The sequence below is a fragment of the Molothrus aeneus genome, chromosome 24 (genome assembly GCF_037042795.1).
Source record: "Molothrus aeneus isolate 106 chromosome 24, BPBGC_Maene_1.0, whole genome shotgun sequence".
NCBI classification, from domain to species: domain Eukaryota; kingdom Metazoa; phylum Chordata; class Aves; order Passeriformes; family Icteridae; genus Molothrus; species Molothrus aeneus.
In genome coordinates, this window is record NC_089669.1 from 3,241,056 (window position 1) to 3,256,024 (window position 14,969).

The window sequence follows — 14,969 nt, forward strand, 5'->3', positions numbered from 1 at the left end:
CCGCCGCCTTCTCCCGAGGGGAAGCGCCTCCACCGGCCGCGCTGAGTGTGCGCGGAACGTTTGTCGGCGCGCCGCAGGGCAAAGGGGGAGGAGGCCGGGCGCACCCTGCGCGCGAGGCACGCTGGGAGATGTAGTTTATTTACGCCCAAATGAAGCTCATTTTCCCGGCCCGCGAGGGAACGCCGGGAGTTGTAGTCCGTTTTGCCGCAAAGCCTCCTGGAATTTGTAGTCTCTAGAAGGGCGGCCGCCGACCTCTCTCCGCGGCCTCTGCGCACTCCCGCGGGGGACGAGCAAAAATTCTCAAAAAAACGAGAACGACCATGAAATGATGTATTTAAACCGGGGAAGCAAAAGGGGGAGCTCAGACGCCGCCTGCTGTTCCCCCATCCCGCGCTGCGCGGAGCGGCTCGGCAGGAGGCGGCGCGCCCCTCTCCAGCTCCGCTCCGCCTCCGCGAATCACCAGCGGCGGCCCCGCCCTCCGCGCGCCTTCATTGGTCAATTCCTCCCGCCAGCACCTCCCTCCGAGCACGCTCCACCAATCACCGCTCGAGGCACCTCCTCCCTCACATCGCCATTGGCCGGCAGCGCTGCCCATCAGTCGCGGCGGCGGCGGCGATGCCGGTGCCGGCGGCGGGCGCGGAGCCGCCGCGGCGCGGAGCCGCCGCCCGGCCCGGGCTCGGCGGGGCGGGCGGGCCGGGGCCGCGCAGCCCGCGGGCCCCGCAGCGGCCGCCGGGGCGCCGCCCGCCGCCGGCACCGCTGCGGCCGTAGGCGCCCCCCGCGCGGCGCGGGCACGGCGCTCCCGGGATGAAGCGGTGCCGCTCGGACGAGCTGCAGCAGCCCGAGGAGGATCCCGGCGCCGCGGGGGAGTCGCCCGGTCACGGCATGATGGAGGGCAAGGCCGGCGAGGCGGCGGCGGCCCCCGAGGCGGGCGCTGTCCCGGCGCCGCCGCGCTCCAAGCCCCCCGACCTGAAGGTGAGCGGCGGGAGCGCCCCGGTGGGACACGGGTGACGGGAAAATCCCGGAGGATCGGCGGGAGGGGGGTCCCGGTGGTGGCCGGGGTGGAGAGAACCCAGTGGGGTCACCGGAGCGATGGAGCTCGGCGGTGCCACCATCCCCTCGGTCCTACAGGTGTGACCTTGGAGGATGCGGGATGGCTCCGGGATTGGGGGAACCCTGGGAATGAGGATAATCCTGGGAATGAGGGTAATCTTGGGAATGGGGTGCTCGCGGGGCAGGGTACCCCTGGATTGGGGTGCTCCTGGGATGGGAATGATCCTGGGAATGGGGTGCTCCAGAGGGATGAGACCCCTGGATTGGGATGCTTCTGGATTGGGGTGCTCCTCAATTGGAGTGCTCCTGGATAGGGATGATCCTGGGAATGGGGTGCTCCCGGGACAGGGTACCCTTGGATTGGGGTGCTCCTGGATTGGGGTAACCCTGGGAATGGGGTGCCCCAGGGGGAGAATACCCCTGGGAACAGGGTGCTCCAGGATTGGGGTGCTCTTGGGATGAGGATGGTCCTATCAGCAGAGATCCTACTGGGATTAGGATGCCCTGTCCCTGTTCTGGGGATCCTGCTGGATGAGGATGCTCCAGGGATGGAGACACTGCTGGGATGGGGAATTGCTGGGATAGGATCCTCCCTGGATGCTGCTGCTCCTGGGGTCGGGATGGGGCTGGTCCCGGGATGGGGCTGGTCCTGCAGTGGGGACACTCCTGGGATTGGGATTCTGCTGGGATGAAGAAACCCCGGGTGTTGGGGGCTGCCCCTCTGCAGATCCCAGGAAATCCCTGCCGGGAATTGGGGGGATAATCTGGGGGGATCTGGGGGAGATGCTCCGGGGGAATATGGGGGGGATGCTCCGGTAGGATATGGGGGGAGGATCCAGGGGGATCTTCCAGGAGGATCCGAGGGGATGCTCCGGGAGGATCCAGGAGGATCTGGGGGGGATGCTCCGGGAAATATCCAGGAAGATCCGGGGGGATTTGGGGGGGATGCTCCGGGAATATCCAGGAGGATCCGGGGGGATATGGGGGAGATGCTCCAGTAGGATCCAGGAGGATCTGGGGGGATGTGAGAGGGATGCTCTGGTAGGATCCAGGAGGATCTGGGGCAGATGCTCCGGGAGAATCTGAGGGGATATGGGGGGAGATGCTCCGGTAGGATCCGGGGAGATGCTCCGGTAGGATCCGGGGGAATGCTCCAGGAGGATCTGGGGGAGATGCTCCGGGAGGATCCAGGGGGGATCTAGGGGGGAGGATCCGGGAATATCCAGGAGGATCCGTGGGGGGGATGCTTCGGTAGGATCCAGGAGGCTCCGGGGCTGCGGCACCGGGAGTGACGGTGTGGAAATGTGGGAATGTGGAAATGGCCCCGAGGCTGCTCCTGCCGGGCCCGCGGGGCCGGAGGAGGAGGAGGAAAACAAAAAACAAACCCCGGGCACTGCAGCGCTGCGGGAGGCACAGAGCCCATCCCGGAGCCGGGATCCTGCTGGAATCCGGCACGGAATTCCCCTGGCTTTTGGGGGGGGGGAAAGCAGCTCCGACCCCCGGCGGCTCAGCGGGGTTTTATTGGTGAATTCCCAGCGTGGAATTCGGGGTGTGCAGGCGTGGGCATGCCGTGGGCAGGCTGGGATCAGAGGGCAGAGTGGGTGCCCCCCACGGTGGTGCTTTCAAAAAGCTCTGGGGAAAAAAAAGTGGGAAATGTGGGATGCAGGATGGAGCCCCTCGGCGTGGCAGCCCTGACGGTGTCACCGGCGGGGTCAAGGTCATGATGGCCCTGCCAGGCTCAGCCAGGAGATCAAATCCCTGTTCCCAGAGGAAAACTCGGCTGCTTTGAGCACCAGGAGCCCCCTGGCTGCTGGAGGTGGCACCTGGGGCCTTCCCTTGGTGGCCCAGCAGCTCCTGAGGCTATGCTGGCTTTGCTGCTGGGGGGAGCAGCTGCTGCTGCTGCCCCAAAAACAGCTGGAGGAGCCAGGGCCGGGCACACCTGTGGGATGGAAGGGTGGCACGGGGTATCCCAGAGAATCTGTGGCTGTCCCTGGATCCCTGGCAGAGTCCAAGGCCAGGCTGGATGAGTTTGGAGCAGCAGGGACAATAGGAGGTGTCCCTGCCCACCCCTGGAACTGGATGAGGTTTAAGGTCTCTTCCCAGCCAAACCATTCCGTGATTTTCTGACTCCCTAATTCCATGATCCACGAGGATGTGGAGCTCAGGGCCATGCTTGGCACATCCAAGGTGTTTTTCCCTGTCCTTTCTCCGTCCCACCTGGGGCACAGAGGCTCAGAAAGGGGTGGGAATGTTGGCCCAAAGGAGCTCCAGCTTCCCATGGCTGTGCCCACCGCCCCAAACATTCCAGGGCTGGCACATCCCACCCGCAGCTGGAGCTCCACAGCCTCCTCCAGCAGCAGCATCCGAGGCCAAATAAACCCCATTGATTTTATCGAGCTGCCTGTGCTCCCTTCCTGCAGGTCTGCTGCCAGTGCTCACCTTTAATGCAGCAATTAATTAAAATAAATCCTCAAACTGGGCAGAACTCGGGCAAAGCTGGGACTGGCCGCTGCCCACAGCTGCCACAGTGTGCCAGGCATTGTGCCACGGCCACCACCAGTTAATAAATTAATAAATAATTAATTAATAGATCTGAGTTTTCCTGCCCCAAACCCCCCTGGAGCTGCTGGTGGGGTGGGTTCAAGCTGGTTCTGCTCCAAATTCAGATTCCTGTCCCTGGGAATTGGGCAGGATCAGAGATTCCTGTCCCTGGGGATGATTAAGGATCAGAGATTCCTGTCCCCATGGATGATGAGGGATCAGAGATTCCCGTCCCTGTGGATGGAGCAGGATCAGAGATTCCTGTTCCTTTCCTGTCCCTGGGGATGATGAAGGATCAGAGATTCCTGTCCTTGTGCATGGGGAAGGATCAGAGATTCCTGTCTCTGTGAATGATTAAAGATCAGAGATTCCTGTTCCCGTGGATGGGGCAGGATCAGAGATCCCTGTCCCTGTCCTGTCCCCATGGATGGGGCAGGATCAGAGATCCCTGTCCCTGTCCTGTCCCCATGGATGGGGCAGGATCAGAGATCCCTGTCCCTGTCCTGTCCCTGTAGATGATGAAGGATCAGAGATTCCTGTCCCTGTCCTGTCCCTGTGCATGGGGCAGGATCAGAGATCCCTGTCCCTGTCCTGTCCCCATGGATGGGGCAGGATCAGAGATTCCTGCCCCCGTGGATGATGAAGGATCAGAGATTCCTGTCCCCATGGATGGGGCAGGATCAGAGATTCCTGTCCCTGTCCTGTCCCTGTAGATGATGAAGGATCAGAGATTCCTGTCCCTGTCCTGCCCCCATGGATGGGGCAGGATCAGAGATTCCTGTCCCTGTCCTGTCCCCATGGATGGGGCAGGATCAGAGATCCCTGTCCCTGTCCTGCCCCCATGGATGGGGCAGGATCAGAGATTCCTGCCCCCGTGGATGATGAAGGATCAGAGTGAACTCTTGGCTGCCAGTGAGATGGATTTGAGGTGGCACCCTGGAACCAGCAGCCTGCCTGCTGTCACCGCCAGCCCTGAACTCCAGCAGATCCATGGCAGCTCTCCCTTCCCAGCCCTGGCTCTGGCTCCTCTGCTGACACCCTTGGGGAAAAGGAGGGGAAAGAAAGAAGTTCTGGCAAGGAGCAGAGCTGGTGTGTGACAGCTGTGCTCAGGAATCCCTGGGTGCCAGCGATTTCTTCAGGAGTGATGGGATCCATCCAAAACCCTGCATCCAAAACTGCCACTGCTCCTGAGCCAAGGGTTTTCCCTGGATGTGTTTCCCCTGGCTCTCCATTTTCCCTGGATTTCTGTTTTCCCTGGCTCTCTGTTGGATTTCCCTGGATCCCTGTTATCCCCAGAGCTTTCCCACACCTGGGCAGTGAATTCTGAGCTTTCCCACACCTGGGTAGTGAATTTTGTTATTCCCAGAGCATTTTCACACATAGACATTGAATTCCCTGCTATTCCCAGAGCATTCCCACACCTGGGAAGTTCATCCCATTATCCCCAGAGCATTCCCACACCTGGGCAGTGAATTCCCTGCTATTCCCAGCACATTCCCACACCTGGGCAGTGAATTCTGTTATTCCCAGAGCATTTTCACACATAGACATTGAATTTCCTGCTATTTATTCCCAGAGCATTCCCATACCTGAGCAGTGAATTCCCTCCTATTCCTCACACCTGGGCAGTGAATTCTGTTATTTCCAGAGCATTCCCACACCTGGCAGCACATTCCATTATCCCAGAGCATTCCCACACCTGGGCAGTGAATTCTGTTATTCCCAGAGCATTCCCACACCTGGGCAGTGAATTCTGTTACCCCAGAGCATTCCCACACCTGAACATTGAATTCCCTGCTATTCCCAGAGCATTCCCACACCTGGGAAATGCATTCCCTGCTATCCCCACACCTGGGCACACATCCCATTATTCCCATTATTCCCGATATTCCCGGAGCTCTCCCGGGAGCTCTGGGCTGTCACTCCCGGGAGCTCTGGGCTGTCGCTGTCACTCCGGTGCCCTGCCCAGGATGAGTCACGTTTGTCACATGCTGCTGCTGCTGCTGCTGCTGCTGCTGCTGCTGCTGCTCTCAGCTGTCCCCGGAGGAGCAGCAGGCTGTGGGGGAGTGCTGCATTTGCCATTTGGGAACATCCAGACGTTTTCCTTGGCGTTTGTGGCAGCGGGAGCTTGGGATGCTGGGGGAGAAGGGGCTGGGCTGGGCTGGGCCGGTTGTCACCCCTTGGGGACAGCTCTGAGCCTGTCCCCCAGCCTGGCTGGAGGGGCTGGGTGCTGGCAGAGGAGAATCAGCTGGAAAAGCAGCAGCAGCAGCAGGGCTGGAAAACCCAAAAGGGGATGAGCAGGATCTGCTGGGATCCTGCTGCTGTTTGGGGGCTGTGGCCTCCCCCCTGTGCCCTAAAATCTGGGATGGGATGGGAAGGGAGGAGACTTAAAATATGGAATAGGATGGGAGTGGATGAGACTTAAAATCTGGAATGGGATGGGGTGGAAAAGGATGAGATTTAAAATCTGGAATGGAATGGGGTGGGAAGAGATGAGGCTTCCCCCCATGCCTAAAATCTGGAATGGGATGGGGTGGGAAGGGAAACTTCCCCCTGTGCCCTAAACTATGGAATGAGATGGGGTGGAAAGGGATGAGATTTAAAATCTGGAATGGGATGGGAAGGGGTGAGACTTTCCCTCATGCCCTAAAATATGGAATATTTTAGGATGGGGTGGGAAGGGATGAGACTTGAAATCTGGAATGGGATGGGGTGGGAAGGGATGAGACTTCCCTCTGTGCCCTAAAATATGGAATGGGATGGGATGGGAAGGGATGAGACTTAAAATCTGGAATGGGATGGGGTGGGAAGGGATGAGACTTTCCCTTGTGCCCTAAAATGTAAAATGGGATGGGGTGGAAAGGGATGAAACTTCCCCCCCATGTTTGTGCAAATGTTCCAAAGAGCTGCAGAGCCTTGGCTGGAGCCTCTGGGCGGGCTGGGGATGAATAAATAATTAATAATCCTAACAATTGAGCAGGATTTCTCAGCTTGGGGCCGTGCTGGGAGGTCGTGGCAACCAGATCCTCTCCTTGTGTGTCCGCGTGCAAGCTGAGGAAGGGGTTTGAATGTCAGGGAATGGCTCAGAGAGGAGCTGGGAGGGTTCAGGCTGGGCGGCAGCAGCAGGAAAACCACCCTGGAGAGCCTGGCATGGCAAGGGCACTGCCAAAGAGTCCAAACAAAACTGTCCTCCAAGTCCCAGTTTTCCTGCAAGATGTCCTGGTTTGGGCTAAAATGGGATTTTTCCAGCTGTGGGACATGGAGCAGGGGCTTTGAAGTCCATAAAAACGAGTCCCCACCACCAAGCAGCAGAGCCTGATGTGAAAGTCCGAAGAAATAAAGATATTTTTGGGTTCAGCCCAGTATTTTACAGCTGTCAACGCTGAGAAATGAATCTGTGTCCATTGCTGGGGTTAGTAAGCAGTGGCTGTTCCAAAATAGCCTCTGCTCTGAGCCATCAGTGCTCTGTGCCAGGAAAATGCCTCTGCTCTGGAAGTGCAGGAATATCCTGGGAAAACATGAGAAAACAGAGCTTGTTTGTGGCCACCACTCACAGCTCCTGAGAGCAGACAAACCCAGAGCTGGAATTCAGTGGGTTCCAGCCTGGACAAACAGAACTGGGATCCCTCCTTGCTTCCCTCATTTTTTTTTTTTTTTTTTTTCCATGCAAATTTGGTTTTTTCCATGCAGATCCCGTGCCTGCCCAGCCCATGAAAGCCTCTTTCAGCTCTTTCAGGAAAACTTGGAAAGGGCCTGAGGGGATTTATCTGAAAAGGTGAATTTTGCTCAGTTGGAGCTGTTGGATCGAGAAGCCCTGAGGGCATCTGGCTCCCAAAATCTTTCCTGCCAGCTCCACTTTTAGTTTGTTTTCATCTCCCTGGGGAAGGGAGTTGGTTGTTTCTTTTCACTTTGACCTTGTGCGGCTCTGGCTGAAAAGAAATTCAAAGTGCCACTTTGTAACGATTTCTAATAAATTTTCTAAAGAAAGAAAGCAATTTAAGTAATTGGACACGACTAATCATTTAACTTAGTCAGTATTTTGTATAAGAACTTTCACAGAAATAATATTAAAGATGTTCAGCTCAGGCAAATTCACCAGCAGAACTAAATTTATTTATTTAAAAAAAGTGAAATGAGAACTGAAATTGTTGATTTCTGCAGAAGATCATTCAAGATTGGGAAGTCCATTTCATAAATAATTTGCCTGAAGGCTTTAGGGGAGTTGGGGTTTTCTTTTCACCTGGACCTTGTGCAGCTCTGGCCGTGCCCTCCATGGGAGGAATCTGGAGGTTTGGAGCTCTTACCTCTCAAATGCTGCCTCTGTTTCCATAGAGACTCTATAAATAGAATAAAATTTAAATTGTTATTTCCCCAAGAAGCGATTCAGCACTGGAGATTTATTATATATTTCCTAGGAAGAGCCTCAAAGGATGGAGATGTGTGTTGTGAGTGGCTCAGGGAAGGGTGAGAAGCTTTTCCTGCAGAGTTTGGGGACACAGGATCCCTTTGCTGGTTCCTCCAGGTGTGCTGGGAGTGCTGGGTTTGGGTTTGTCTGGGATTTTTAGGGGAAGGAGCCTGTTCTGTATGGCCCTGAGCTCCTCCTCTGCCTGCAGCTCCTGGAGGCCGAGTCTGGAACATCTCAGCTCTCCCAAAATCCCGGCTTTGTGCCACTGGGACTCTGAGGATGCTCTGAGCCCTTGGGAAATGCTGGAATCTGGGATTTGGAAATGCTGGAAGTTGGAAATGCTGGAAGTTGCTGCTCCCCGATTCTCCTCACACAGAGGATGTGAAGAGCACGGGGCCAAAATTTCCTGGGGTGCAAATCTGGGTGTTCCAGTGGAACCCCAGAATTCCAGTGACTGCAGGGAACCCTGGCCTCAAGTCTGGGTGTTCCAGTGGAATCCTGGATTTCCAGTGCCTGCAGGGACCCCTAGATTTCCAGTGGAACCCCGAATTTCCAGTGGAACCCTGAATTTCCAGTGCCTGCAGTGAACCCCGAATTTCCAGTGGAACCCTGGCCTCAAATCTGGGTGTTCCAATGGAATCCTGGATTTCCAGGGGCTGCAGGGAAGAACCCTGGCCAGGTTCCAGCAGAACCCCAGATTTCCAGTGGCTGCAGGGAACCCCGGATTTCCAGTGAAACCCCAAATTTCCAGTGGAGCCCTGGCCTCAAATCTGGGTGTTCCAATGGAATCCTGGTGAGATTCCAGTGGAATCCCAGATTTCCAGGGGCTGCAGGGAAGAACCCTGGCCAGGTTCCAGTGGAACCCTGGATTTCCAGAACCCTGGCCAGGCTGCCCTGGCTGTAATCAGGAGCAGGAGCTGTTCCACCATCCATATTCATGATTTCCCTGTGGCCAGCTGCCACCCTGAGTCCCTGGGATTGTTTCCTGGGAATGTGGGATGCAGCCCCTGGAAAGGGAGAGCTGGGAATGCTCAGGGCAGCCACATGTCCCCATCTCCTGCTGGAAACCAGTGGCTGCCCAGTTTGTATTTATATATTATATATATTATTTATATATTATATAAATTGTTACTATATTTTAATATATTACTATATATTATATTATTATATATTATTTTTATATAATTTTATATATCTTACTTTGTATTATTGTATATTTTTATATTATATGTTATCAATTTAAAATATTTTTAATATTTTATATATTATTATATACTTAATAATAGTTTTATATTTATAAACCCAGTTTGGACTGGGTTTGGTGGCACAGGGCTGGTTCATCCCCAGGAGCCAGGACAGGCTGGCCCATGGAAAATGACACAGAGAAAAAAGCCTTGATCCTTGCTGGAGCTTGTGTGGCTTTTGGTCCATGGCTGAGGCCACTACTACTTAGTATTTCCATTAATATTTAGTATTTCCAAATACTAATATTTAGTATTTCCAATAGTTCCACTAATACTTAGAATTTCCAAGTTAGTATTTCCAGTAAAATTTCATCTTTCCAAATACTAGTATTTAGTATTTCTGATAATTCCACTAATTCTTAGCATTTCCAATACCTCCATTAATATTTAGTATTTCCAAGTACTAATACTTAATATTTCCAATATTTACCCATTCCCTCAATTAACAGCGCCCATTTCCTCAATTAATTAACAGCACCCATTCCCCCAATTAACAGCACCCGTTCCCTCAATGAACACCCTCAATTAACAGCACCCATTCCCTAAATTAACAGGGCCCATTCCCTTGATTAACAGTGCCCATTCCCTCAATTAACAGTGCCCATTCCCTCAATTAATTAAATTAACAGCACCCATTCCTTCAATTAACAAACAGCATCCATTCCCTCAATTAATTAACAGCACCCATTCCCTCAATTAACAAATACCACCCATTCCCTCAATGAACACCCTCAATTAACAGCACCCATTCCTTCAATTAATACTCTAAATTAACAGCACCCATTCCCTCAATTAACAGTGCCAATTCCCTCAATTAATTAACAGCACCCATTCCCTCGATTAACAGCACCCATTCCCTCAATTACACCCATTCTCTCAATTAACAGCACCCATTCCCTTGATTAACAGCACCCATTCCCTCAATTAACAACCTCAATTAACAGCACCCATTCCCTCAATTAACGCCTCAACTAACGCCCTCAATTCCCTCTCTTTCCCCACAGAAAATCCAGCAGCTCTCCGAGGGCTCCATGTTCAGCCACGGCCTCAAGCACCTCTTCCACAGCCGCCGGCGCTCGCGGGAGCGCGACCAGCAGAGCTCGCAGGAGCCGGCAACGCCGGGGCCGCCGACGGCCGCCGCCTCCTCCGCGCCCCACGGCGCCTCCGACCACGAGTCCCCGGACGAGAAGGAGCGTTCCCCGGAGATGCACCGCGTGTCCTACGCCGTGTCCCTGCACGACCTGCCCGCCCGGCCCACGGCCTTCAACCGCGTGCTGCAGCAGATCCGCTCGCGGCCCTCCATCAAGCGCGGCACCAGCCTGCACGGCGCCGGCCGCCGCGCCAAGAGCGGCTCGCTGGAGCCGCAGAAGGGCAGCCCCCACCTGGGCCGCAAGGCCCCCCAGGACAGCGGCCTCACGGCCATCCTGCATCAGCACCAGGGCAGGCCCAGGTCCTCGTCCACCACGGACACGGCCATCCTGCTGGCCGAGGGAGGGGCTGTCTACCTGCTGGCTGACGATGGCGAGGGGCTGGTGGATAAGGTAGGGATGGAGCGCCTTGGAGGGGTTGTGTTGGAGGAAAGGGGGCTCTGGAGGGGTTGTGTTGGACGAAAGGGGGTCTGGAGGGGTTGTGTTAGAGGAAAGGGGGGTCTGAAGCAGTTTTGGGGCTCTGATCAAATCCCTGGTGAGGTGCAGGTGGTGAGGTTGGACTTTGTTGCCACAGCAAGGGCCTGGTGGATAAAGTAGGGATGGAGCACCTTGGAGGGGTTGTGTTGGAGGGAAGGAAGGTTTGGGGGGGTTGTGTTGGAGGAAAGAAGGGTCTGGAGGGGTTGTGTTGGAGGAACAGGGGGATCTGGAGGGGATTTGTGGGTCTGGAGGGTTCTGGGGCTCTGCACAGATCCCTGATGGGGTCAGGCTTTGCTGCCACAGCCAGGGGTTGGTAGATAAGGTAGGGATGGAGCGCCTTGGAGGGGTTGTGTTGGAGGAAAGGAGGGTCTGGAGGGGTTGTGTTGGAGGAAAGGAGGGTCTGGAGGGGTTGTGTTGGAGGAACGGGGGGATCTGGAGGGGGTTTGTGGGTCTGGAGTGGTTCTGGGGCTCTGCACAGATCCCTGATGGGGTCAGGCTTTGCTCCCACTGCGAGGGCCTGGTGGATAAGGTAGGGATGGAGGACCTGGGGGGGTTGTGTTGGAGGAAAGGAGGTTCTGAAGCAGTTTTGGGGCTCTGATCAAATCCCTGGTGAGGTGCAGGTGGTGAGGTTGGACTTCGTTGCCACAGCGAGGGCCTGGTGGATAAGGCAGGGATGGAGCGCCTTGGAGGGGTTGTGTTGGAGGAAAGGAGGGTCTGGAGGGGTTTTGGGGCTCTGCTCAGGTCCCTGGTGTGGAGCAGGTAGTGGTGTCAGGCTTTGCTCCCACAGTGACAGCGTAAGGAGACATCACCTTGGTCTGTAGCTCAGGAGGCTCAGGTTGGACACCAGCAGGAATTTCCTCATGGGAAGGGCTGGAAGGGGCTGCCCAGGGGGGTTTGGAGCACCCATCCCTGGAGGTGTCACCTGGAGGTGGCACTGAGTGCTCAGGGTGGGGATCGGGCACAGCCTGGCAATGATCCCACAGGGATTTTTCCAGCCTCAGGGATCCTGGGATTCTGTGGCTGCACCTGGATTAGGGAGCACAAGAACAGAGTGGGGAGCCAGGGCACCCCGAAGTTCCCTTGGGATGGGGCTGTCCCTCAGGGCAGTGCTGGTGGCACCAGACAGTGGTGGCAGCCCTTGGGAACCTGGAGCTGCTGGAATTGAGGCTTCTTATGGGGAACTGAAGGCAGGGACACAATTCCCAGAGTGGGATTTGGGGGATTAAAAAGGCCCTGGCACGACCCTGTTCCCATGGGATGGGGGGATCCAAAGGCACCTCTGGGCTCAGCCAGGTGGCTCCGATTTGGTCCCATCCCAAGATCCCAAGTGATTTTGAAACCAGTCTGTGCTGGGCTGATGGGCAGGATGGTGTTTCCATCTAGTGTTTAGTGCCATTAATTATGCAGCAGCCCAATTAGCACACGCTGAGTTCAAGGGACAGGCACTGAGAGGTGCTCTGGGAGCTGGGGGGATTTTCCCTGTTGGCTTCTCCCCTTGACTTTGGGAGCTTGGGGGGGTTCCACACCCTGAAGTGGCTCTCAGGGAAATGAGGTTCCTTCCTTTTTGTGTTTTTAATTCAATCCTTCCTTTTTGTGCTTTTGATTCAATCCTTCCTTTTGTGCTTTTAATCCAATCCTTCCTTTTGTGCTTTTAATCCAATCCTTCCTTTTGTGCTTTTAATTAATTCACCTGAGAGTACCAGCAGTGAACTGGAAAAGCTCAGCATGGGGAGGTGGCCAGGCAGGCTCTGACAGGGACACGGAAATGTGGTCCCAAGGATAAAATTGTCACTGTGTCATCAGCTTTCCAAGGAGCTGCCCAAAAATCTCCTCTCCCCAAATCAGGACACCCCAATCCTTCCCTGGCAGTCCCTGCTGCTCCCTTCTGGAATGTCCCACCTGGACCAAGTGATGAGGAGCATCAGGTTGCTCATTTGAGCATCTGCAGCCAAAATTTCTCCCTCTGGCCTCCTCTGGGGCATGGCCTGTGTCCCTGCCTTGCAAGGACCCCAATCCTGCTGGAATTATGGCCAAAACCTCAATCCCACTGGGACAGAAGCATCCAGAGCAGATCCCTGTCCACTCCCAGAGCAGCCCAGAAAGGGGATGAATAATTAACTGCATATGACACAAAGAGTAATAAGAAGAGAGACAACACCTTTGTGAGGCAGTGGAAAAATAACTTATTTAGAGAAACACGAGCCCCGCGATATTCCCGGGCCGGATTGGTTTTCCAGGAGCCCTCAGGAAGCCCTGAGCCTCCTGCCTGCAGCAAAGCAGCTCCTTTTCCTCAGGGATGGGCTCCAGAGGGGGGGCTTGGCACCATCCCTGCCTTGTCCCCAAGGATCTGGCACCTCCTCCCTGTTCCCCATCCCTTTGGAAGCCCCACGGGATGCTCGGGGCTCCTGGGAAAGAGCCATTCCCACCCCCCCCACAAATTTCATGCTGAATTTTCCACCCCTTCCATCAGGAGCAGATGCTGGATGGGTCCCTCGTGGGATCACTCAGTCTCAGCAAGTGCTTTTTGAACAGCTATTGGTGGTTTTTTTTCCTTCCCTTTTCATTTTTCTTGTTCAATTCATTAAGCTCCTGCAGTTCTGCCTTCCCTTTTCCTGCACTGGTTTTTCACCCTGTGGACCCCACACAAAATTCCTCCCCCCCTATACCCCCTAATTCCCCCCAGGAGCAGCCTGGACATCCAGAGGGGCTCAGTGGGACCATGGGACAGTCTGGGAATTTGGTGCTGCCTGGGGTTTGTGCTTCACCCCAAAAGGAGCACTGCCGAGGGCTCACCCCACACTGGGGACAAACCTTCCTTTGCAGGTCAGGTATTTGTGATTTTCCTTCTCCCCATTCCCACCTTGTGCTGGTGAGTTTGAGATGAGCTGGGCATGCCCTGGCAACAGGGAACCAGGGTTTGGTTTCCATCTGTGCTCCAAAAGCCTCTGCTTTGCAGGCACGGAGCTCTGAGCTGGAGGAGCTCCTTCCCTGGGGTCCAGGAGCATCCCTGCATCCCAAAAATCTGCTCTGCCCTGTGTCCCACAGAGCTCTGAGCTGGAGGAGCTCCTTCCCCAGGGCTGGGAGCATCCCTGCATCCCAAAATTCCTCTGTCCCATGTGACCCACAGAGCTCCTGGCTGGAGGAGCCGGGGGCATCCCTGCATCCCAAAAATCCTCTGTCATGTGTGTCCCACGAAGCTCTGAGCTAGAGAAGCTCCTTCCCCAGGGCTGGGATCATCCCTGCATCCCAAAAATCCACTCTGCCCTATGTCCCACAGAGCTCTGAGCTAGAGGAGCTCTTGGAGCTGTGGCTTCCAACAGCTGGGATCATCCCTGATCCCAAAAATCTGCTCTGCCCTGTGTTCCATGGAGCTCTGAGCTGGAGGAGCTCCTTCCCCAGAGCCGGGATCATCTCTGCATCCCAAAAATCCTTCGTGTGTCCCACGGAGCTCCTGGCTGGAGGAGCTCCTGGAGCCGCGGGTTCCAGCAGCTGGGATCATCCCTGATCCCAAAAATCCGCTCTCCTGTGTGTCCCACGGAGCTCCTGGGACAAGCTCCTTCCCCAGGGCCGGGATCATCCCCTCATCCCACACACCCGCCCGGAGCAGAGCGCGGCTCTCGTTTGCCCCACGGTGGCCCATGCGGGGCGTACCCGCGGTGCCGGTGCCGGTGCTCGCCACGAGGCCGTGCTGGCGGCGCGTGTGCCGGTGCCGCTGTCGGGCCGGGGGAGGCGGCAGCAGGGCGGGCGCACGGCAGCGCGCTGGGAGCTTTGTGCTGATCTCCCTAATCCCCTGCTGGTGACCCGCCAGGCACAGGGGCGGGCGCACGGGAATTAGCGGCCGGCGAGGCGCCGGCAGCAGCGGCCGGGGGTGCCCCCGGTGCCCCCGGGGCTCAGCCGGTGCCGGTGCTGGCGGGGCACGTCGGCCCCGGGCGGCGGCCGGAGCTGGAGCGGGGCGGCCGCGGGGTGCTGTGCCTGGTGCTGCCGGGGAGCTGCACGGACTGCGGGGACTGCGGCATGGTGCACGTGCAGGTGGGCACCGCGGGGGGAACGGGCCGGGGGGAGCGGCGGCCCTTGGAGGGCGGCCTGACCGGTGGCCGGCCGGCC

The 14,969-nt window shown here is 56.3% G+C and overlaps 1 protein-coding gene across 1 annotated transcript in view; it reads left to right on the top strand.

Moving 5' to 3' along the window:
* Positions 1-772: 772 nt before the first annotated feature.
* Positions 773-14,969, top strand: part of TMCC2 (transmembrane and coiled-coil domain family 2) — a 29,699-nt gene continuing 15,502 nt past the window's right edge. Inside the window, exons 1-2 of the mRNA XM_066565264.1 lie at positions 773-972; positions 10,245-10,781. Of these exons, the coding sequence (XP_066421361.1) occupies positions 805-972; positions 10,245-10,781 (705 nt within the window). The 5' untranslated portion in view covers positions 773-804. The remainder of the gene's footprint in view (positions 973-10,244; positions 10,782-14,969) is intronic.